This window comes from Chelon labrosus (genome assembly GCF_963514085.1).
Source record: "Chelon labrosus genome assembly, chromosome: 13".
NCBI classification, from domain to species: domain Eukaryota; kingdom Metazoa; phylum Chordata; class Actinopteri; order Mugiliformes; family Mugilidae; genus Chelon; species Chelon labrosus.
In genome coordinates this window covers 12,371,190-12,396,680 of record NC_140346.1, presented here as the reverse complement: position 1 = coordinate 12,396,680, position 25,491 = coordinate 12,371,190, and the positions used below count along the sequence as shown (strand labels likewise).

Sequence of the window (25,491 nt, the reverse complement as noted above, 5' to 3'; positions counted from 1 at the left end):
ACTGTTTGGACATTCCTGATTATCTCTGCTGTCTCTGAGAGGGCCCCCTTTTAAAATCACGTGTTTGTCCCAGGGAACTGAGGGCTGCTGCACAAGAGTGTCACATTATGAGTTCCTAATTCACTAGCAGCAGGGTCCAGCGATGAAAGTCCACTGAGTTGGTTTCAAGCTTTGCATCACTTTAGTTTAAAGCAACGTAGCCCTTCAACTACTAGCCATAAAAATTTCAGTGATGTTGGTGAACACCGTGACCGTTGTTTTTCCGAAGCCACATCTTGATGCATGACGAAGCAAGATTTGTAGGCATGCGCTCCAGTGGATGAGCCACGGCAAACTTTGGAGTCATGTCTGCATCTACGTTGCATCTCCCTTTTTTTCCCTCTTTGAATTGTCTTATTTTACTCATTTACCCGTTTTCCTTATTACTCTCTATCCAATCGGCAGGCCGTCAGTCCTCCCCGCTTGCCTCTACATTTTTGCGTACCGACTAAACGGTGAGTCTCGCTCCCTCGCTTTCACAACCTCATCAAAAAGATTCCCTCATGTGTGAGGACAGATCCATGCCCGCTCAACAGGAAACAATGCCAGCCTTTCTGCCCTGGCATGAGAGGAAGAGAGGGAGGAGAAGAAAGAAAAAAAAAAACCCGAGACAGATGGAGAGTTCTTTGTGGATCTACTGAGGGTTTTTGGATTGTGGGGTTCCTCCACAATAACCCCCACAGTGTGAGGGAAAGGGGCTTTGATGTGGTGGGAACAAACACCCATACTCAGAGTAATATGGGTATAGAAAGTTTAATTTAACAGCCAAGAGGAAGACAAAATATACAGCAGAAAACAATTATTCAATATTCCACTCTTCACTGTGGTATTTTAAGGGCTCTGAGTATCAGCAAGTACTCACAAGCTCACTTAAAAGGTCAGCCAGGCAAAACTGGCTAATGTTATTCATTTCCAAAGGCAAGATTGCCATCTTTCATAATGTTAGCAAACTACTTCTAGTTTTGCTTCTTTATGGGTCTATTTTTGGCCAAAACCAACCCAGAGCTTTTTATTTTTGCTGATTCTTATCAAGTTGTACTGGGCTTAACAAATTTTAGCAAGTTCTAGTCGAAGAACTATGTTTTTTTTAGACAAATCGTACACACTGATGACATTCTGCATTGTCCTTGCCTTACACACAGATCAGACATAACATTATGACCACCTTCCTAATATTGTGTAGGTCTCCCTTGTGCCTCCAAAACATGGGCCTTCTGAGGGTGTCCTGTGGTGTCTGGCAACAGAATGTTGTTAGTGGGGGCCTTTGGGTCCTATGGGTAGAGGGGAGGGGCCTCTGTGGACCATCCCACAGATACTTGATCAGTTTAGGATCTAGTGAATTTGGAGGTCAGGTCAACACCTTGTGCTGTTCTTCATGTGTTTTGAGTTGTTCCTAAACCATTTTTGTGCTGCCATCAAGGAGTGTCATTGCTATGGGGTGGGGGTGCCTGGTCTGGTCTAGGTGGGTGGTACATGTCTAAGTAACGTCCACACTGATGCCAGGTCCAAAGGTTTCCCAGCAGAACATTGTATTGTCACAAGATGGTCAATGTAATTTACTTTTCATGTCAGTGATCATCATGTTGTGGCTACACAGTCCTATTTCCTTGAACACACACAGCAGTTCAGTTAGTTTCAGGACATAGCACATAATTAAACAGATCCACCTTTCCTGATTCAGCATCTTCAAAACTATATTTTTATTAAACCGTTTCACTCATCGCACCTTCCTCTTCCTTCCTAGTTGCTTTTCTTCTGAACTCTTTTGATCAACACACACACACACAGACACACACACACAAACATATGTCTCCCTGTTATCTGCGACTTAGGTGCTGTCAGCCTGGAATGTAAGTCTTGGTTTAGTGGAGCAAGCAGCAACAGGTCCGACCTCCTCAACGGGAGTTTGTGAAGAGTGATGCACTCGTAGCTTGAGACAAAAGACGGAGATCAAGAGAGGGACACAAATCTGTGTTTTACTGAAAGAAAGCAGCGTTGACGAAAGTTAACTGAACTCGGTGCAGTCTCAGAGGTGTCCTGTCTAATCAACTTCACGCTGATAGGATTTAACGAGAAACCGGGAGCAGCTCTTTGCCATGGAGGCAATGCACTTTCTAGACAACTGGAGGAAGGTAATTATAACCGTTGGATATAATATTTTACAAGACGACCTTCAGAAAAGACTCTGTTTCCTCTGGCTTAGATTGCAGTTTCTGTTTTTTTTCTTTGTTTTTATTGCACAAAAGCGTGGTGCTGTTTGGAAATTTTTAAAACATTTCTGGCTGTGTTGTGATTTACTGTTTGAGGCTTGCTTGAGGCTTACACCGCCGAATATAATTCTCTGTCAGGAGAGCAAATATGATGATACTGCAGCAGGGTTTTGTTACCCCGAGGGCAGAGCGCATCAGAACTATATTTTCCATCCCCGCTGCACAACATTTTAGGCATGCAAACGACTCCGGGTGCGCTCCGAAATCCGCGTGATTGCCGTAATTATGTGTTTTCCAACCTTCCCCATGTGGATTTCGGCTCTTCCTCCCCGACCACACGCTTCTCACATGTCACATAATGACTGCAAAAGTGTTTTCTCACGTATGCTCACACTTACACATGCACTAATATAGACATGGGGCATTATTTATAGCCACTTGTTTTGTGCTGACTTCATGGAAATACCCAAAATAATAGTCTTGAGTAAGAAGGGATGTGGGATTTGCGCGCAAGTGTGTGTAATGTGTGTGTAGTGGGTGTGTGTTTTCACAGAGACTGAGAGACAGACAAGGTGGTTGATTTCCTGTGCATGTGTCATTTTACCAAGAGATCTAAATATGTATTCCTTCCTCTACATACTGCTGAGGGAGTGTGTGTGTTGACAACATGAATCACACCTACGTACTGCTGTGTAGGCAGAGTGGGGAAGGGGAATCCCAGAAAATACTGTTCAACTTAATTTAAGTACTGTGAGGAAAAAAAAAAGTGTGAGTTTGGGACTTTTCGAAAGCTTTTTAACTTTATTCTGGTGTAATCTCACCAACGGCAGACAATGAGAAGAGATAAAGAGAAGAGTTTGATACTAATAATCTTTGTTATGCCACAGAAATGAAGTCACCCATGACGACTTTTTGTTGCTCACTCTCTCGATGCTGTCACTTCCCCTCCCAGGATCTTCATGTGTCGCAGGGAGCTGGACAGGACAGCTCAGTGGACATGGACCGCCTGAACAGGAACATGCCAGAGTATGGACGGCAAACTCACCAGGTGCTACAGGTGAGTGAATGCGTGCGTGTGTGTGTGGTCTTGTTTTCATCAAGCTGCAGGGGTCATGTTGCCCTCGTGGGGCTGATTATCTGGATTTTTCTGGGAGCCGCAGCTTTTGTGAGGGCTACAACTGGTTGAGGGTGGGCTTTTAGGGTTGCTAGGGAATGTATTAAAGTTTAAGGAACGTCCTTCCAAAAGATAGAGAAACAAGTTTGTATGTGTTTGGAGTGGGAAAGAACAGAGGAGAGTCAGCCACCAGAGGATTCAGATCAGGACTTCTTTGTTCAAAACTTGGCAGACCTCACAGAAAGACAGAGTCATATGTCATCCTTGTACCACTTTTCGTTACATGTTTCCAGTTCGCGGACAGTAAACGCTTTCTTTCTTTCTTCTTCTGCCTCCTCCGCTGATGTTAAGCATCACCGTATTAGCCGCTCTGACAGATTTCTGGCACTGAAACCCTCCACGGATGATAAACACAGAGCTGAAGGCAGCAGGTCGGGTCAGGCAGCGCAGCTGGGACGCATCCTGATGGCATATGTCAGTACGTTGTAAAGCAGGAATCTTCAGCTAGAGTTAGTAATTAGACAGACCCGGAGATTGGTTGTCTGAGTTTCCCACCTGCTGCGTCCAACAATCCTATCAGGCATTAAGGAGGGGGATGTGTGCGCTTGTGCTGGATTTTTCTTTTTTTTCTCCCCCACACGGTCCAGAATAGAATATTGTTGAGAAAACAATATGGAATTAAACTTTCATGATCCTTGTAAAGAAACTGGGGCAGTGCTGCGAGAAAGGAACAGGAATTTAAATAGGAGCATCGCAAGATTCGAGGTTTCTAAGTGTGATTTGGTTCATTTCACAAAGAGGCATTTTTCTTAGAACACTACACTATAAGAAATATACGCAGCACGGATGTGTGATTCATAGCTGATGGATTTTATTTTGTTTGTTGGTGCACTAATCAAACAGACCACCAGTCCTCAGCAGAAAGACAATCACACACTCACATTTCAAAGACTGGGACTTGCACTAAGCTGCACCTTATTTACATTTTCTTCTTTTTTAAAGGGTCTTTTATATTTTTTCACAAGTGTTTTATTTAAATGTTTGTGTTATTTATATGTGTGCCTCTTAAGCCGGGAGCCTCTGCAAAATTTTGTAATGTTCTCGTAATGACAATAAAGACTCGATTCATGATTCTATGAGCAGGATCGCTGGCTGCAAAACAACCACATAAATAAGACAAGTGAAGAACTTAACACATTTTATTGCAGTTTATGAATGAAATACTGAACTTTTTTTAAAAAAAAAGGTCAAAGTGAAACTGTTGATTATAACTGCATCATAAACAATGTATCTATCTATCTATCTATCTATCTATCTATCTAGTTCTCTGGCCTAGTCATCCTGCATATTTAATCCAGAAGTTGAGGATAGTGCCACAATAACCACATTAATGGGAAATATACTAAACTGTAATTGTTTTATGATTAGATAAGTTACGTAATTGTCCCGACTGGGAAATTGGCATTGATCTCCACGCTGCTATTCCCATAACTACCATCATCTATGAAACAAAACACGTCCAAATCATTTAATGGGGGCTAATGTGCGTCCAAGTAGTTGGTCTTCTGGTGTGCATTCATTTTATATATACATGCATGTAGAATATTTATGGTTGTGAACTTCCTGTTGGAGTAAAACCTCTAGTGTATTTAGTTGGAAAAATATTTTAAGACGTATTCTACCGTCTATTTCTGTCACCACTAAAGCCTACTACTAAAGTTCATCTAATCCAGTACAACATATTTCATTTACAGATACAGTAGATAAGTGGTATTTACCATGAATGGATGCGTACATTAGATTGCACTCCGGCGCATCCTCTGCATGTAAACACTATGCAGGCAGACAGGCGGAGAAGTGAGCTGTTGCTGAGCACACCACGTGGGAGCAGCAGCACACAGCAGATAAGCCAGTATGAATCCTGCAGCGTCGGCCCACGGGCCCCTTCCCCCCTCCTCCTCCTCCTTCTCCTCCTCCTCCTCCTCCTCCTCCTCCCATCGCTCCCAGTAAAGTCTCCCAGCGCCCTCCAAGCAACCAGCCTCTGTCTCAGCAATCCTCTTAGGCTTGACCCCACTCCACCGACCGACCACCGCAGTCAGATAATCCTATTAGGACACACATGGATAGCTAACCAGCCGAGAGGCCGAGTCAATGATCGCGTCCAGGTTGTAAATAAATTTAAAAAAAAAATGCAAATCCGTGCCAGTGAATGACTGCGCACCCATCAGACTTCATTTAACACTTCAGATGGCACAGGGCCTTCCCAGCTCCATAAAAACAAATCCAGACGTTGCCTGCCAACACAAGAAAAATGTAAGTGAAACATCTTCAGCCGTCACGTATGACCAAACTGCTGATTAGTGAAACACTACTGTGTGATTTTATGGATTTTGCAGTTGTAGTTGAACTTTGGGCAAATGTTACTGTTTTTAAACGTGCTTTATAGAGAGATTTTATTTCTCTTTGACTTTAAAGCCTAACAACATAAAGTATTATCAGTTTGTATTAATACTTTGACCAGTGGACCATCAAAAACTGTATCAAGGGCACTCTCTGTTTGCCTGCCAATCAAGGTGTGCTTGAGAGCGTGCTATGTGCATGTTCTCGGAATAGTCTCCAGCATGTAGCAGGAAAAGACAGTAAATGCAGGACACACATGTAGAGGGAAGAGCCCTGTTGCCATAATCGAGTCAAATTACTGTTGCTAACAGATTAGGAGTAAAAAGTGCTGCAGTCTCTGGGAAGGAAATCCAAACAACAGTGCAAACGTTAAACTTATCCAAAAGTAATCCAACATAGAAAAGCTAAATAAATAAAAAGAGGTACGAAGGCCAAAACATGAGGAACAAGGAAGCACTGGGAGAATGACATGGGAACATGGGAGGCCAAATACTTGAGGCATGGAAGCATAGCTTGGAAACATACAAAAACTAAATATTCGATTCAGGACCAGGGGAGAGACAGGACTCTATATACTCAAAGAACTAACTGGGCAACAAGACACAGGTGAAACTGCTGATGGTGGAGCAAATACTAGCAGGGGGTAAAACACAGGAAGTAAAGCAGGAAGACCCAAAACAAGAAGATCCAAAAAGTAACATGACAATAGTGATTTTCGGACACCTACAAATCCCTTGACGTCTGCAGCTGAGTGCGAAGTCATCCACATGCACGAGAAATATGCCAAGTTGAAAGAATCCAGAAATCCAGAATCACTCTTTAATATATTATCAATCATTTTTAATTTTTTTATTGATTTATTTGATCCCAAATGAGCCACGTCAGTCTGCCCATAATAGACATGGCTTCCATTTAAAGGGCCACACGTCAAAAACAAGTCAAAATAGAAAAAGCACTCGTGTAAAGAAGAACAACGACAGCTGAAATCCACTAGACTGCTTCAATGGTAGCGTCCTGACGTCGTGCATTTAGAATCGTGGATGATACTCGACAGGAGAACTTATTTAATCAGTGATGTCAAAGCTCGGGAGGTAAAACAAAACGTAACATCAAAAGTCAGCGCTGCTGAGGTAGTAATTCAACAATGAGAGGCCTGGCTGACTAAAAAGCAGAATTGACTTGATGTTCAGGCATCGGTGCGCTGAGAAGTGCTCACCACAAGTTAGCTCGCAGAACACCCTGCAGGAGCTTTCTTAATTGCGGGAGTGCTGTTGCTATGGCGACATCCCTCCCCCCCACCCTTTGCTGAGCTACATGCACGTGGTGGTGGTGGTGCTTCAGGAAGAGCTATGAAGGGGGAAGACGACACACACACACAAACACACACCCACTTCCCTGTGTGTGTGTATTTGTGTGTGTGTGTGAGGAATATGCAAACAGCCGCTGCAGCCGGCGGTGGAAACGGCCTCCCATAGTGAAGACACTCTCTATCCCCAGAGTGAAGGATGAGCCCTTTCTCCCCGTGCTTGTGGGTCTGATACATTAGTGAAGCAGTAAAATTCCACTCTGTGAAGGACAGAAAGCTGAGCACCACCACTCCTCTGTGACTTCCCCCCCCGTGATGTTACACATCCTGATGTTTTTGTGTCATGCACAACCAATTAGATCAGCTAATGGATCGGAAATGATTCCCCGTTAGGTCCCATTCACAACAAGCCATTTATCATGCAGACATGGTTGCGCAGTTAGATGCAGAGGATGGGATGCTACGTGGAATATGGGTCTCAAATACAAAGGTGGCTTTGTCAAGACATGGGAAATTTAGGATTTTGACTTGTTTCTAGTTGCAGCAGCTGTAACTGTATCAGACTCCACCCAAAGCTGTACAGTTCATTTACTATTAAACACACAAGTCTTTTTATTCTTTATTCTTCTATATTCTTCCATATTTTGTGTGCTTCATATTGTTTCTTATTTCTTCTGATGTTTATTGCACCAAGCACCAAGACAAATCCCTTATGTGAGACTGTGCGGCAATAAATCCGACTGGGATTCTGATGTTGTGAATTACATATTTGCCATATTTCAGTGTTGCACGATACAAATACACAGTAATGCACCATGTTGCTGCTCGCGCTCCGTCTCATATGTGACTTCCTTTGCAGAGCACCCCGCTGGACCTGATCGAGACCGGGAAGGGGCTGAAGTTCCAAGCAGAGCGCCCCCATCTGGTCAGCCTGGGTAGTGGGCGGCTGAGCACCGCCATCACCCTGCTGCCCCTGCCCGAGGGTGAGACAGCAGCTTGAAACACCAACGCAAGCGTCACTTTTCTTTTACAAGCATCCACAGCAAAACACACCCCGTATCTCTAGTGACCTGACCTTGTTATCGCTGTTGAATCTGCTGTCCATCCTGCCTGTCTCTGTCTGTCTCTGTTGGACAACGGGCAAGTTTCATCTTGTGTGTGCCTGCTGACCTCTTGGCATTTGGTTTGCCTTTTAGTATGATGCCCTGTCCTCTTTTCTCTGTCTGTGCCTCTTCAGGCTGGTATGCAGGGAGATTCCTTTATTTCGGGGTCATGTCCAGGCGGAAAGACAGTGTTTGAGTCAGTGTATATGTGTGTGTGCATCTTTGTTGCACTTGTCTGGGACATTTTATTGAATATTGGCGGCTCATCTGGAAGCTCATGGCAGAACAAGGGTACATCTGTGTCCTTATTTGGCTCAAAACAGCACCAAAATCAGCATGTCTCTTTGATTAAGGCATCATATTAGTGAGGAAAAGCCTCGAAGTAGATTTTCTTAACTAAACATTGCTGTGTTGTCTGAACTGTCCAACTACTTCTGGCCAGGTGAGAGGATTTCCAGGATTTCTGAGCTCAAGATAAATCTTTAAAAGGTCATACATTCGCTTGAGATGACGTGTATGACCACATCGGTTACTTAACGATTTGATTGGCTCGACCGATCATCTCCTAATGGAGCGGTTCCAGACCAACTTTCCCCACAAAATGTTCCTGAGCATGGAAAGTTCTGACTGGCCTCCAGGCCAGGATTTCAGCCTGGAGACTGGGGTTTGTGTCAGTTTTAGTTGACTTATTATTTCCTTTTCTTTATCATAATGTTTGGTTTTTAGTCCCTGTTTGGTAGGGTTTAGGTACCAAGACTACATTGTTATGTTCAGAAAAATATGAAAGTTTGGGTTACAAGGGACTCTTTCACAAAGGGGGATACAGCACCCAGGACTATGGCAGAGCCGGTGGAAACCGGGAGTGTTCAAGGTGACTGTCTCTGGTAGTCAGGAAGAGTGAACCTGGGAAATGTCCTTGAAAAGTTTCTGTTGCTCCAGAAAAAAAGAAAACAACATTGGTGCCTTTTTTAATTTGGAGACAAGACTAAGGACTGAGGTCATATGCACAAGTTGACAGTTGTTTGTGTAATTACTCTCACTGCCAGAAGGGGGAGCCTAAAGTTCTGCAGTGTGGCTTTAAATATGTCATGAATCCTACAAGATCCCAGTAACCATCAGCACCAATACTGATAAAATTGACACTATACACCTAATATGAAAGATCATCTGAACATGATAAGATTTGGGCCACTCTTACTGCACCACTGCATCAGATGTAAGTCTGCTTCTTCCTTCCTTTAGGCCGGACCACTATGGGTCATGGTCCCATGGACATCAGCATCCAGGGCCCTGGTGTGGCCGCCCAGCACTGCTACATAGAGAACAGATCAGGGGTCATCACGTTGCATCCATGTGGGAATCTCTGTGCTGTTGATGGGCTCCAGGTCAAACAGCCCACCCGCCTGTCACAAGGTAGGAATCAGCTCAGCCAGCTCTGTCCCATAATGCACTGTGACGTTTTTGATGCTTTCTTATTCTGTATTTCATGCTGAATTTGAGCACACCATGAATCTTGTGCACCACACAGCCCGCCATATTAAAAGCAGCTTTACTTTTGTTGGGATTTTACACAGAACAAACATTAGCAGAAACCACTCAGCGGAAATGAGAGGATCCATGGAGTCTCTTTAACTTAGGTGTAGTTTCTCCTGCCTGCTGATGTGCACGATCGCAGTTATTGTGAGCCACTGGTCAATCCATCAGCTCTCCGCCTGGTCGATGAAAATGCACCGTAAGAAGCAGCATGTCTGTTCAATAAAACGCGCGGTCTGTGCTTTTAAATAGCCATCGATCGAAGAGCAGCCGGAGGTCCGTGAGTTAATGAGTTAACAGAGTGAGCTTTGATGTGCTCAGGCATGCAGATATGGAGCAAACAAGAGGTAGAGGCATGAATTCATTTTCATACAGCTGCAGCAGAGGTGAATCTTAGGCCAGGGAGTTTTCCTCACATCACCCCCTGTGATTGTGATTGGCATTTTAAAAGGAAAAGATTGTTTTCATTGAAGTCAAGGTTACCTAGGAAGTCATGGACGCTAAAGACACCCACAAAGTGAAATGTTGTTGCGCAATGTAACTGAAAGGATTTTGCATATTATGGAAGTCTGAGGCGTCCTGCAAACAGAAAGAAGAAAGAAATGTGATCAGTCTCTTATGTGAGGTAACATCAATGGACGTTTTATAAATGGACCAAGTGGCAAACGTATTGCAGAACCACAGACTGTATATAAAAGATGGACGTAGCCACAGCGGCATTATTCATTTGGTTTATGGACGATTGTTTCAAAGCCTCATTGTTGGCATTTAGCCTTGGTGTTTCAAGGCTGGTGCCGGGTTTTACCATCAGAATAGTTGATCAAAGCTTTTTAATCCTTTTGGGGATCTTGGTAAATTTGTGTGCCCATTTATCAGTTTGGTCAAAAGAATGTGATGTTAAGAAAAAAGAAATAAATTCTTGCACATGCCAGAAATGGCTACTATGCAAATACTATCTATACCAGTACAGTTGAAAAATGTCTCTAGTATGCAGTTCTGCTTTTCACCCAGACTGTTTCTTAATGAATCAGACATTTCCTAATATATACACACACACACACTTGTATGCAGTGTTTCATAATAATTTTATATTTTGCAACTTTGCATCGGACTGTAATCTTTCCCAATATTCTGCATAAGCGTAGTAGAGGAAGTAAGGAAGAGGAAATTTATAGACATTTACATCAGAGGGTGCACACACACTGTATTATGAGCGTACGCTGAAGGAACACTACTCATCATTACTCACAGGATGTAAAAATTCCCTCTGTGCTGCTGTATAATCACACACTCCAGTGTTATTTGTCTGATGGGTGTTCACCGGTGCTCATGAAAAATGCTAATAGAAAAAACACGACATGTATGTATGTGTAGAGGAACACATGTGTGGTGTCTCTCTATCTTGTGGTATTTCAACCTGGGTTCTGGCAGGGTAACCTGAGTGGGGACACGGGGCTATTTATACTGCCCCCTCTACCCCAAACAGAACCAACTTTAGTCCCAGAGGAGGTTTCATATTGAAGAATGAGTGTGAGGGTAAACCAGAGTTCGCTGTCTGGCTCCTCCAGAGAAATGCACAGTGGGAAAAGCTTAAGTAGCTGATATAGATTTAATTTTACAGCAGGAAATAGATCAGACTTTATTGGTTACTTACCACTCCCAGGAGTTATGTGTATTCTATGAGTAATACATTACAAGGAACTCAAACATTCCATGCAAAACAAGTCAAGTATTGCAGGGGCCAGAGGATGCGTCACAGCAAGCTGTGACTCGACGGCCGTGTGTGTCACAGGTAATCTACCGCCGTCTGCTTCGGCTTTACCTTTAACCTGGCAAATGCGCAGTTTACACCTCGAGATGGATTAAACTTGTCTGCAGTTCACTTTTAAGAAAATCAAGCCGCGACTAGTTGGTGTTGATACAAAAATGAAAACATGCTGAACGCCGGGATTTGGTGGTAATCCTCTCGGATTTACAATATGAATGGAGGGGCATGCACAAACTAAGCCAGGATGTTCAAAGCGGGATGAGCTGCAGTTTTAAAGGGATAAAGGTTGGCTTGATTTGGCCCTTGAGGAGGTATATGTGAAGAAACGTGAATTCTTTGTAAAGATTAGTAGGACAAGCTTAGATGAACATCTGAAGAAAACATTTAAAGGTGCAGTCCACCAACTGTACATCATAGTCACTTCACTAGTCAACAAGGAGAGCATCTCCGCTTCTAAGACAAAGGCTGTGTAATGTCTGACCTCTGCACCACCCACATCATCAATACTTACTTGAACTATTAGTTGTATACAGTTTAATACTTTCCCACATTTCCAATACGGCTGTTTTCATGGAATGACTTTCCAGTTTTTTTTACAGGGGAATATTTGCAAATTTAAAAAATGTTATGGTCAGAATATCATTTATGTTGTTACTGTCAGGGCAACCTATAATTACTTCATACTTTATACATTATATTATAGTAATACCATGTTGAAATCATTCTTATTATTTCATCAAATAAGATACAGCAGGTGTATTTGTTCCTTTGCACTTTTACTGTATTGCATTTCATGATGCATCAGTTTATTAAACTGATTATTTATAAGATTCAAATGCCATCTTAAAATATGCATTAATTTATTCCATTTTAGTAGATTTTTCTTTCAATATTCATGTGTGATTTTTTCTTTGCAACCATCTCATATGGTTCTATAGAATCTCACCAATTCTGCGAGGAGACTCTGAGACACAAACATATGTATTTCAAAACTAAAATCATATGCGGAAAGTCAGGCTGCATAGGGCTACGCTGCAAAGAGGTGTGCTACACACATGTGCTACTACTTTCCCTACATCATTAGCACTATTCTAATATATTTGGTAAAAGCTCTTCCAAGTATTTCTGCTGAGAAAAAGTATGTCATCTGTTTCACTTTATTGTTTACGTTGACACACACGCACACTTTCTTTATGTGAAGTTGGTGTGGGTCAGACAAAGAGCATAAATTATTCCCGGGCCGATAATGGGATTCACCACACATTACGAGGATATGTACTGCGCAGGATAATGTGCCTCCAGGGAACTCTTGCGCAGAGCGTTCCCTTTGATGTGTATTTTTTATGGCTTGCAATAAATGGCTGATGATACTCAAGGCTTAACCTTTGTTCTTTTATACAGTGATCAAGGTGAGATATGAGAGAGGGTCACATCTAGGCATGCTGTGTCATTAAAATCTGGACGTCGGATGGTGTTGCATGTTATTGATCAGTCAACTCCTAGCATTGTAGATTAAGACCCTCCTGTGGTGTCTAAAGCTGGGGGACACACTACATAACGTTCACCGTCTTTACAGATTTTGAAAAGACTAAGGAGTGCACATTAGCAGACTGGCTCCAGCAGATTTCTGCATGACGACTGAAAGACTGGGGATCACACACTTAACAATCGCGCCTGATGAGGGATCACGTATGATTTGTCAAACCAACTGAACGCATCAAACCAACATTTCTTCGCTTTGTCACCACTCGCCCGCTCTCATTGTTCGCCATCGTTGTTTTGATATCCCTGCAACTTCCCATCACCTTCTGACACCATTTTCCTGTATCCCACCATCTGTTCTGTACATGTATTTGTTTCGGCTCAAAAAATTCAAACACGTCTGATTTGACCGTGACTGGGGTCGGGTCGGGTCTGTTCCCCTCACACACTAACAGATTTTCCTCTACCCGGGCCGATTGTCCCCAACTAGTGTGAACTTGTTCAGACTTTGTCCAACTGGGAATTATGGGTGAAATCTGTCAAAAAATATATTTTCTCAGTTTAAACCTCCTCTCTCTTCCTCCCTTTTCTCTTTCCACTTTGTGCCTTCCTCTCACTCCCTTACTGCACCGCTCTGACTCAGGATCCCCACCTTCTTTTCTTCCTCCTGCTCCTCCTCTCCCCCCCTCTACCTCCCTCCCTCCCTCCCTCTCTGCGGGCTGAGAGATGACTGAGAGCCAGCTGTTTGTTACAGGAGCCGGGGCAGAAGGGGAGATAGCGTTTTTACTACGTGACTAGCGCGGGGAGGAAAGAAAAGGAGACAATGGACGCGGTCGGGGTACAATGACTGTAAAACTCCCGCACTGGTTTGAATGAACTGGGATATACCAACGCATCATCGGCGGATGAGCCCGTGTTTTAAAGGAGTGGGCAAGCGGACAGCTCCCATTGTGAACTTCCAGATATCTGCGGAATATATTGTTATTAGAGCCTATGGGATTTTAGGATTACCATAACAAAAGGCTGCCCGCGGACAAAAAAAAAAAGAAAAAAAAAAGGAGAAGCCCATAAACGCTCCTGGTTGTTCCACAATAAATTCTCAGCAGAAAACGGACTAAAACACGTGGTTTTATTTAAAGGAGCAGCAGAGGCGATGAGAGCAGCGGAGAGAGAGAGGAGTTTCATTCATTGGAGTTAAAGTAAGTTGTCTGTGTGTTTACTATCGGCTACATTTGAATGGTATTTGGTCGCTTAAAGTCGCTGGTTGTCTTGTAATGGTCTGTGGGTAGTGTCACTAAGGTGACGGTTTCTTCTGGTGGACTACCTCATGTCACTAGCCAGCACAGTGTAGACTAGACACTACTTGCTTCTATGAAGATTCAACCTATTATTGTCCCTTTGCTACGCTCTCGCCAAACTCCATTTATAAATCTGGAAAATAAGTAGTTTGACGTTCATATTAGTAAACTACGCGTGATTTAACATTACTTGCAGTTTCCCGTTCACTAGTAGAAGGTATGTTTTAATTCGGGGTACATAAAGCAAACATGAGTCGCTTGAACAGTTAAAAAAAATCTACTTTTGTCATTCTCTTGCCGGTACTTTCAAGTTGTCGCGTAACCGGAGTGGGCGTTTGCTAACTCTGCTAGCAAACTAAAAAAATAAATATTTTATTAACATTAATGATATGTTTTATTTAAGCCGAATTTATCCAAATGCAATTCTGACGTGAATTAGCTGTTTAGGTGGTACTTCATTAAGGATATAGCCTGCTTCACACCAAGGACGTTTAAACTGCATTTTTTTTTAAGGGAGATTGGTCTGTTGCTAAACGCGACCACCTGCTCTGAGGTTGCTGTCTCCAGCCACTCAGTCCCAAGGGGTGAGTCCTAACTTCCCCCCCTTGCCTCCATGTGAGTTCTGTTTATAGACTACAAACATACACAAGTCTGCCAGATCTGCAGATACCCCCCATCACGCCTGGCATGAGCAGACCTCACTGTGTCTGTCTACTGTTACACAGCTATTCCTGGATGCCAATGTGACCTAACCAGGGCTGGTAACTGGAATTGAATAGAGCCTCCCTTTCATGCATTCTGCTCGCTGGGTCCACGAGTTGCGATCATATTAGGGAGTTCAAACCCAGGACTCTCTCGCCAAGTTGCCATTCCCCAAAAGTGCAGTCGTTCTCTATCGCCACCTCAACATCTGTCATCTCTAACACATTGTGTTGACCCCGTTGTAAAGAAGGATGTGAGGAGTCAGAGGGGACCTCCTCCTCTTCACCCGTCAGGGTGCTGCGAGAGTGATGTGGGCTCCCAGCGGGGCCCGCCGCAGGTCAGGCCAGAGAGGAAAGAGTGTGGCAGCAGCTGGAGCCCATACGCCGGGTCAGTGTGCGTTCCTACATGGTGCTGTTGACACAGTCTTTGACCGTACATCCTCCGACTGCACCGAGGTCACGGCAGTGTGTCCAAATGAGACTGTGGATAGACGTTACAAATATACCAGCGGGTTGTGTTCACACTGCAGGTCTGAATTCCTCACTGCTCTCCATATCCGACGTTTCAAAATGAATGAGACCCGTGTATGAAAAGCCTGGCTTGTGCAGTGTATCAGTTACGATAGATATCAGATCTCCGTTGCTTAGCTTCCATGTGTCCTTGTGTTTCATAGCTTGTTTCTCGTGAGCTCCTCTGTCACTTTTTAGTCATTATCTGAACCCTGTGGCTGTATAGGAGTTAATGGGGAATGGATAACTGAGGTTGTCAAGGCTATCGGATTATAGATGCAGCAGTGAGACTTTTTTGATCTTCCCTAACCTTAACCCCTAACACCTAACCCTTAAGCCTACCCCTGTCCTTGCACAATATGCATACAGGCCATGTGTGTTAAGGTACAGATGCATGATCCATTCAAAACTGAATGGCCTCATATCTATGGCAAAGAAGACCAATTATACCGCTCTGAGTAAGTAGCCCACCTCTAAACCACGTGTAGGTCACATAGTTTGCCATCTGCCTCCTGTGGGATCTGGGAGCATGTTTAACAGCAGGGGATAGGCCGGAGTTGTTCTGACATAAAGGAGGAGAATGAGGGGTTTGGTGTTAGGGGGCGGGGGGTGGGGATGCAGAGAACATCTGTTCGGACAAGCCTCTGACACGTTATTGTGATGAGCACTCGCCAGAGACAGCAGCTGACAGCCTGCTGGATGCGGCATCTGGTCTGTGGGATGTGGAGGCTGTGAACAGCGGGATCTGATTATGACAAAGTGCTGCAAAGGGGCACTCCACTAATTTTACATGTGGAGTTCAGTGGACTCGCCGCAAGAGGTACTATCCTGTGAAATGCGTCGTTTAATGTCTCCTGCAGCTCCTGGAGGTCACTCACTGGAAAACTGCATCACACCTCCTCGACTACTACCGCTCAGTTTCTGTGCTCTATTTTTGTCATCTATGTCTCATTCCAGTTTTATGAATGAAGAGTGGTGCTACTTTAAAGAATATGAGTCTGGAAATTTGATTTTAAAGATGCAATCATTTTCTTCTGTGTCGGTTAGTCCTAGTCCAACATAGCCATACCTTATTCTTGGCAGAATATGAGTCTAATAGTACACCACTGGTATTCATTATGGGTCGTGTTTTAACCGATACAGAGATAAAAAATCCTCTGCACACAACTGGGCAGTCCTACCACTAATCAGGGCCAATTCAGTTCCCAACAACAATGCGACTCCAGACAAACTTACGCTGCATAAATTTTGAGCAGGGGAAGTCGGACTGGCTCCCAGGCTAGGTTAGGTCAAATTGTAGAACACTTAAAACCTTTTATATGGAACCTTGCAAATGCATTGATAAAAATATATGTTCAAGTATCAGAAATGAGACATTCTTTTCAAACCACAGCAAAAAAAAATCTTTTTAATCCCTATGTAATCTTAAATTCACAGTTTATAAAATAACAATGAGTAGGACACAACCCATTTGCTCGATCTTTGCATGTGACCCACCTTCTAACTGAATTTGCAGCACAACATAAACTCATAAACATGTGTGTGAAGCAGCTGCCCAGGAGCAACCGCCGTCTCCGGCTATCTTCCACTGTGGCATCTCTCTGGCGTCAGACTGCTTCCAACATGTGATCCCTCCTTCCGAGTCATTTCTCCCAACCTTTTATCTGCTCTGACGGTTATTCCCACATGATGGGCTTTGACCTCCGCAGAGCGCGCCTCCTCCCATGTGTGCTCCTTTTCAAACCAGCTCCATATCTTCTCCTCTGGTATGTGCGTCTGTGTTTGACAGACCCTGGCTTGGCGAATGGTGGTCATTGATTAACTGGTGGGCTTGACTCCCTGGCCTTTGCTGAGGCTGTAAACCTTCAGCTTTCCATAGCAACTGTCAGCCATAGTTGCGGGCATCCCTTTGTCTGCGGCTCCTCCAAACACTTTAGTGACGTCCCATGCTGGTGGTTTAGTGGCGACACATTTGTTTGTTGCACAAGGCCGTAAAAACATAGAAGGGCCCAAGTCTTTCCCCACAGTTAACTAGTAGTAAGTAAATTTTTTGTGTGAGAGGATGAGTGTAAAGCTGCATAAATATACAGCTTCACTATATTAGATTGATTCTCTGACTTACACTCACTTGCCACTTCATTAGGTACAATAGTGAAAGCAAATGCATTCTAATATAACAGTCTGGCACTAAACCTTAGCTTTGTGAACGTTATGGTTCAGCATTTGTTTAAAATAGATGATTCAACTGTGTTTTCATTTTGGAGGCAGTGGTTTGTAGTACTATTGAGTTGTTCTGTGCTGTACTGATACGTTTCTATTATTTTGACAACCCTATTTTAGTTATTTCGGCTAGGTCAAAATTACAGAAACACTTTAGTGTTCAGTTCAATGCAGTTTAAGAGCACTCCAAAATGATTATCCTTCAAAATGATCATCCAGTTGAAAAACGCTGTTTCAGCATCAACATCAGAACATGAAGGTGCAGGACTATTAATATAAGTATAAGATATAAGAATGCATTCATTTTCCCATTCCCCAGAGTACCTAATGATTTGGCCAGTGAGTACATTTGCATTGGTTAACAAAACAAATGTAATCCAACTCTTTCCAACTCGGTTTCTAACGGGCAGCTTGGTTCAGAGGGAGAAGCCGGACTCATGAGCCTGACTGATATGCGCTGCTAAAGCCAGTGCTAATGGCGTGTAAATGTACAACAGCATTTCTTTGTCATATCTGTACTTGAACGGTACGTGAACTCATTCTGAAAGAATGTGAATCGTCTTCGCTCTGACCACCTCTGGTTCCTCTGATCTAATCTTCTGGGAAAAGTACTGCAGGCTAAGCCGAAACACTGGAAAGATTTAATGTGGTCGTACCAGCGCAGAGGAAAAGGGGGAAAAAAAGCACAAGCAGAGATGACTATTAGAGAAATGATGGAATATTTGGTCCGCAGACACATTTCAGCTGGGTTGGACGGAGCAGGGCTGCTAACCACCTCTCCATTTAATGCCACGATACCCCTGAGGCATGATGTGGCATTAACACCGATTGGTCTGAGTGGACCCAAAGGAATACTCACAGGGGTTTCCAGTGATCACTATCGTCAGCTCTGGTATTTAGTCAATAAATTAATAAATGTTCTTGATGTTATGTTAAAGGTTCCTTTTTTTTTTTTTTGGCACAAAATCATTGAAATCTCTCATTTACTGAACTAAAAGTCTTATATGTTAACTTGCAGAAGAATCAGAGCTGTAGACCAGGTTTGGTTTGGTTAATTCAATTTTTAACTAATTAAAGTGCTGGGGCTGGGGTCTGTCTGGTCTGATTGGTTGGATTTCAGTAATTCTATAGTCAGGGGAACCAATCAGGATGCGGATGTGGCATTTTCAGCAGTGGTGGCACAGCAATACTTTTCCATATTCTTAAACAATAACACAGTTATCGGAACATTACCTACAAATGCATCAGATAGAAATGAATACACAAGCAGTGCCATTCATTTGTAAGTTAAATGTCATGATAATATCTGACAAAGAACCAAATAGGAAGAAGGGTCCAAATCCAGCACTAGTTGCGATTCTTGTCTCAAGAGTCCATGGACTAAGGAAACCATTTGCCAGTTAATGGATTGGTTGACAGCTACTTAAGTTCTCGAGCAAAAATGCCAAAAACATGTTGCCTCAGCTTCTAAAAGGTTTTATATTTTAAATATTGTAGAGCTGCACATAACCCTCCTTCACTGTTGATTGATCAGCTGCAAATTGGTGAAAAATACACTGAAGACTCAATGTGATGCGTTTCCAAAAGGTGAAAAACACCTTTTTTCGTGTCACCCAAAGCAGACAAAAGTTGATAATCCTCAAATTACTTTGGCTTGAAAAACCCAGTTGAATTAATCGTTTGTTCGTTATTTTTCTGTACATCAGCCAGTCGATTCATTCGGTGATTGTTCCAGCTCTGTGTCTTTGAGTATTAAATCTATATATCACCTTGAGGTCAGAGAAATATCACCAGGCATTTTTGACATTTTGTTGACAAGCTATAATTGATTTTTTGAGAGGCTAGCCGAGTTTGAACCCATTCAGTCTTTTCATCGTGTTGACCTAATGAATTTGAGCAGGTGGTTTATTTTTTCCTGAATGTTTGAATTTTAAATGTGACAAGACTGCCTGTATTATCTGCTTTTGTATAAAAGCCTTTAAGAACATGTTGTTCTGTTTGATATTGAGGACGCCTTGTGTTTTGTATTGTGCTGACTGATGTATACTTAATATAGGCTGCCACCTCGACTCAATCTCTACGCATTACAGTATGTTCTCCATAATCCACTTAGATGCTCCTGCAGTTTCATTAGAGAATGGGGTTATTGTGTGTCCTTGTGGTGAGGTATTCATCATCTAAATAGTTTGCTCCCTTACTCTTGAAGTAGTGCCACATGGAAAGCTCTGTGCACATAAAAGTGCTGATAACATGAGTCAAGAATTGATATTTCATGAATTCATTGATGCAGCAATTTCAGAACAGATTCCTTTCCTGTATCAGGTTGTTTCTCAGTAAGAGTCTAGCTCTTCTGGAGGACACGGCAGCTGCTGAAAGATGCTGTTCTTGCAGTAATACTCAAAGTGCACTCACCATGATGAGGCCTGTGATTAGACCAATCGCCCCTGGAGTGTGGAGGTGGAAATTGTTCTCCCTCACAGCGGTCAGGGAATCAATCTAACTGATTACCTGGGGGTGGGTTTCAAACACATTGTGGAGACTTCCGCTCATCATCCTCTCTTTAGCGTCATCACCCGTCCTTTCTTTTAATGCCTTAATATTTCCGAAAGTTGCCACATGGTATATTTTCCTTGTTCAAACAGATCTCTGCCACAGCTTGTTTCGCTGAGCTCAGCCTTGGAGAGAAGTAATCGTGAGATGTTTGTGAACCGCTGGTTCTTGGAAGGATCCTGGCATTTTTATCCTGGGTCAGAGGGTTCTTATGAAGGAGGGGAGAAAGGAGAAAAAGTATTAAATAGCAATGTGTTTTAAATAACTAAAGCCAAAAACGTGGATGCCGCACATGAAACCAAGCAGTAACAACACTGATCCAAATCTCTGCAAATGAGCTGTTGATGACTGGTCCATAGAAGTGAATGAGGTTTATTTATTTTGGGAAACAGTCCTGTTCTGCCCAAAAGTGTTTTGCATGCTGATTTCTTAACACATGAAAACTTTTAAATGGTGCAGTTCAGCCATAGTTTCCGGATGAGGAACGATAACGCTCTCTCTAATAAAGATGAGGAGGTTAACGCAATTAAAATGCCTTTGTTAGCACAGTATATGGTGGAGTGGAGAGCTATTTAAACTCGGAAGAAATTGTATTTTTAAGTGAAAGTTGCATTGGACTGTCATGAAGGGATTTAACCTAACCTAAGTTCCTCTAATTGTAGCCAAATCTTCTGTGCACCACTGGAATATGGTTGGAAAAGAAAGGGAGCTTTAAATAAAGCCAGGCCTTTTCTTTCTCCCAATAAGTAAGCTACTTATCATTAATTCATCATCTTCAGCTCATTATGGTTCTTTTCTAAGAAGTGGAATTGATATAAAGTAAATAACTCAGCTGGGTAAAAATATTCCAACCAGGATGTAGGACGCCTGCCCAAGTACACAAAAGCAGAAGAAGACCACTTGGGTATGTTGAAAGAACGTTTTTCTTTCACCGAAGTAGTTCTTGGCATAGTTTAAGGTTTTGAGAAACTAATTATATACCCAGAGAATGTCCCACTTAATTAAATTCACCAAATTAGTGACAGAATCTGGTCCAGATATAGTCCAAATTATAGTACGGTATCATCAACATACAATGAAACTTTGTGTTCTTAAGTTTCTGCATTGACCCTTTCTCTTGTCGGTTGTAATTACCATTGCAGTAGGAGGATTATGTAAGATTTTCATCCACTTAATGAAGTTGTCCCCTGAACCAAATTTACTTTGGTTAGTGTCAAGCAAGCTTATTAGACATTTTAGGCTACAAAGCTGCGCCTTATAAGATTCTTAATGTTGTTTTCTTCTCCCTACATACACCTTGTTTGATCAACACCTACAAGAGAAGTGCGTGTTAAAGCTGTAATTAAAATTGTCCTCATTTCATAAGGACGTGGGACAGTATGATGGACATACCCTTGCGAGTCGCCACACTTATTGTGAAACTACAACAATAGTTCAGTTGGGGTTCCTTTTTGAAGGTTTTTCAGACGATTAGTTCAGATCTTATCCGAGGAGAGAAATTGAATTAACATAGAACATCTGTAAGAATCTGTAACATCTGTTTTATGGTTGGATTTTTTTATTTAAGGCTTCTGGTTCTGCATGTGGTAACCATCAGATAGAAGACTGATTTTTAATTTTCCAAGCACTAAAAGTAATTTTGTGCATTTCTTTCTATTTATTGCGAAATAGTTGTACCCACAAAACCACCGAAAAGCAGCTTATAAACGAGGGAAGAAAAACTAAAGTTTCCATTTCACTGGCACGTTAACAATTTGATGGATGTCTACAGTAATGTAGTAAAGATGTCTCTTGTTGTGTCAGACTGTTAACAGAGAAGAGATGATATAAATGAGTTCTTGTGAATCAACGCCCTGTAAAACTATTGTCACAGTCTGGTCGTTTTTCTTCTTTTGGTGCATGCGTCCTGTAAAACATCACTATTTACACTATATTAGCCATAAACAATTACATGATTAAAGAACAAACTTTAAAGTTAAAATAGCACTCACCATTATTGTGGTATTTTGTGTGTTCAGGATAAATTCATTACAGAAACATCTACAACTTATTTCAGGTTATTCTGCTAAAAGTAAAACCCATTCAGTGACATTCAAATCCAGAGCTTATGGTTTGACTTTTGCCCTTCATTTACCCAGAAATGTACTACTGTTGCTATTCCTCACTTTCAAAAATGAAATATATTAGTTGGTTAAATTGGTTAAATTCTGTGTCAAAGGGACCACCCTCCCTGCTGAGGGGAAAGTTGAGTACCAGAGAGCTCAACCTTCTTCACCTTTGGTTTCATATTCCTTGCCACCTTATCTGATTAGGACCCATGATGACGGATCACTATAGGGAAACCAGAGTTCACCCAGGCCACCTAGTGAGACTGAAGTGTGAAAGGGTATTGGGCATTTTTTGAGGAGATTATTTCTTGGTGTTATGGTTGAGCAGTATTGTATGTAAGCACCACAATGCACAGATAACTAGGCGCTTTTTTTGACAGTTTAACTGTTTGTGAAATCCTGTTATGTGGTTATAAGTGAGGTGAAGTCAAGTTAAGAAACAAGCAGACATGCCAGAAAAGTAGAGTCATCCCAATCATCCTCAACTAAAATCCCCTGCAGTCCAAATAAGGGACTTAGTGGTTTGTGGAGTGGTTAATTCTCTGCATGGTTAGATTTCGGCATCTCTCTAGTCTCATTAACTGTCCCACCCAGCTCTGTTTTAATATGAGTAAGGCATGTCCGCAGCAGATCTGTTCAGTGCTGGAGATAAGGTGGGAAAACCACATTGTTTGGGTGGCGACTGCTGTTTGTGTCCAGAAACAGACGCTCTTTCCGTAAACCGACAGATTTGGATAAGCTCCTGTCTTGTTTGAAGATTTTACGAGTTCCTAGCAGACCATCTGTCTTTCCTGTTTTATCAACGTTACACCAAGAGCTCCCATTAAATTACCTCTCATTCCTGTAATTGCAAAATAAAGCACAGCAGTTTTTCCGTGTCAACTGTGTGGGTGCTGCTAAATGAATATCTGCATGATTTATGATCTACCTCTCCCTGCATTCTCCCCGCTGACTGTGATACATGGCCCGTTTAGAGCATCTCCAAATCCTGACCTGTTCCAGAGTCCCGGCGGACCATAAATCTATGTTTAGTTTGTCGAGATCTGTCGTCTGACGCTCCCTGAAGTGTGTCTCCCCGCAGTGGGAGGATCCATCATTTTAAGTAGCTGCACAGTGTTGGAATGGCTAAATTGATGAGTGCTAATGGGCATCAGGGGACTGCCGGTGATGGACTTCATTGACAGCACCTCAGTGAAAGCCTAAAGCAGATGGACTGATTAGGGAAATGTCACATGGGCTTTGGTTTCAGTCATAAATTAGAGAAAAGCCCTTTAAAGGTCTGTATTTATTGCTTATTGTTCCTGAAAATGTCATGATGTGTGGGTTATTGCAAAGTTGGTGTTCATGTCAAAGATAAAAATAATAGGCATCAGAAGTTAATCTAGTCAGACAGACAGACATACAGATAAATTCTTTATTGTTCCCGAGGCAAATTCAGACTTGACCCTGCACCCCCACTGGCCTTGCAGTGATGGTGCAAGTGCATTTGGGTGGTTCATGGGCTTAATTTTCCCAATCAGCCACACCCGAGGTGGTGTAGATTAAGGGTCCTCGCTGGAAAGGCCTAACAAGACTGCATTTGCTCTAAGGTGTGGCATCAGTGTTCTTGTAAGAGATGTGCATGCAGCTTGCAAGAGACAGAACAAACATTTTCCAAGTTAGGGCAAGGGTTACTCCAGTCTATCGTATTCCTGTGTATATGCTGGGCAAGTCGTGTACAAAAGTAGTTTTTGTACTAAATTTCAAGAGTTGCTGAACTTGGAAAGACCAACGAAAGACCGTCTGTGAAGGTTCTCAGTCATCCAGGTCATGGTATAGCCAAAAAGCGTTTTAAAAAAGGCATCTGGACTAGAAACATCTTCTCAAGAAACTCTACAAGTAGAGTTGCCTTTTTTAAAAGCTTTTTGGATAACTAAGGATTATTAATTTTGGATTCAAGTGTAAACAGGCAGTTTTAATCCAGTGCAGGCGTTGCGGACTGTGCCACGAACCATGGAAAAAAAAAAAAGTAGAACCTACAAATTTTCTTGCAGAGTCAGATGGGAGCTGATGCTTTTAAATATCTTCCACTGAGTCAGTGAATTGTGGCGATGAATGTCTCTGATTGTACTGCATTTTTTTTTCTGACATTTCTCAAATGCGATTTTGTTGTTTTCAGCTTCTGCAAGGACCTTGTTTTCGCTCACATAAAGACGGCTCTTTTTAGCGTCTGAGGTATGGTGTAATCTATTCCGCAGTGAAAGCAAGGGGCAAGTGGTGTGAGCGCGGTTAGCTTCAACTACATCCTGTAATTTCCTAGGACAGTACATTACCGCCGCGTCAGATGGTACACGCTTGCCACCGTTTCTACATTGAGCATGTGTTTTTGTGTGTATAAAACATGTGTTCTCTCTGCTTTTGCTGACTCATCCCGTGTTGATCCCTGGTGGCCCCTCCGCTGTCAGCGACCACACACAAACACACACATGCACCTCGGGCCCGGCAGCGCTGAGGCGCGGGGTCACTCTCCCTCGGGGGTGGGGGGGGTACAGCGGAGGAGTCGGTCGGTGAGTGAGCGTCAGCTGCCAGCAGCATTTTGTGCTGAGAGAACAGGGGAGAGGAGGAGAGATGTCTTCCCTCATCCATCAGCCTCCAGCAGCCTCTGTACCATTGTGGCTTGCATGGCTGCACATATACGCAGCAGGACCACATTTTAGCATGCTGTCTGTGCAGGATAGGATTTACTCACAGTTACTTGGTGTAGGGGAGTTGTTCTTCTAGCATGTACTGTATGTAGCCTCCCAGAGCGTCACTTCAAATAAGCCTGCAGGAGTTGAAGCCTTTTAAAGCTGGTTCAATTCTGTCTTAGGCCAAGTGTGATGGTGCAAACATATTTTTTTGACAGGCATTGAACAAGCGATGGGAACACAGTGTGCATTAACATTATTCTCAGGGATCACTACTCGCTTCAGGTGTACAGGGAAAAAAATTACAAGTAAAATAAGTTTTTATTTACCCTGTTTACGAGAAAACTCCAAATGAACAGCACCCTCTTGTGGTAGCCATGTCCTCGAAGCTTTAACGAAGGTCAGAATTCACTATGACAATCATTTTCTAACCCTAACCCTAACGGGAAATAACTGCTTAACTTCCTTCAATCTAAAAGCTAA

The 25,491-nt window shown here is 42.7% G+C and overlaps 1 protein-coding gene across 7 annotated transcripts in view; it reads left to right on the top strand.

Moving 5' to 3' along the window:
* Positions 1-25,491, top strand: part of phldb1b (pleckstrin homology-like domain, family B, member 1b) — a 93,766-nt gene that overhangs the window by 16,556 nt on the left and 51,719 nt on the right. For 4 of the 7 annotated variants that reach the window (XM_084558700.1, XM_084558702.1, XM_084558699.1 and 1 more), the window contains exons 1-3: positions 3,142-3,306; positions 7,929-8,052; positions 9,415-9,585. In XM_084558700.1, the coding sequence (XP_084414826.1) occupies positions 3,151-3,306; positions 7,929-8,052; positions 9,415-9,585 (451 nt within the window). In that variant the 5' untranslated portion in view covers positions 3,142-3,150. Of the gene's footprint in view, positions 1-2,075; positions 2,172-3,141; positions 3,307-7,928; positions 8,053-9,414; positions 9,586-13,704; positions 14,155-25,491 lie in introns of those variants that run through there. The other 3 variants (XM_084558698.1, XM_084558701.1, XM_084558703.1) reach the window with 3 other exon arrangements.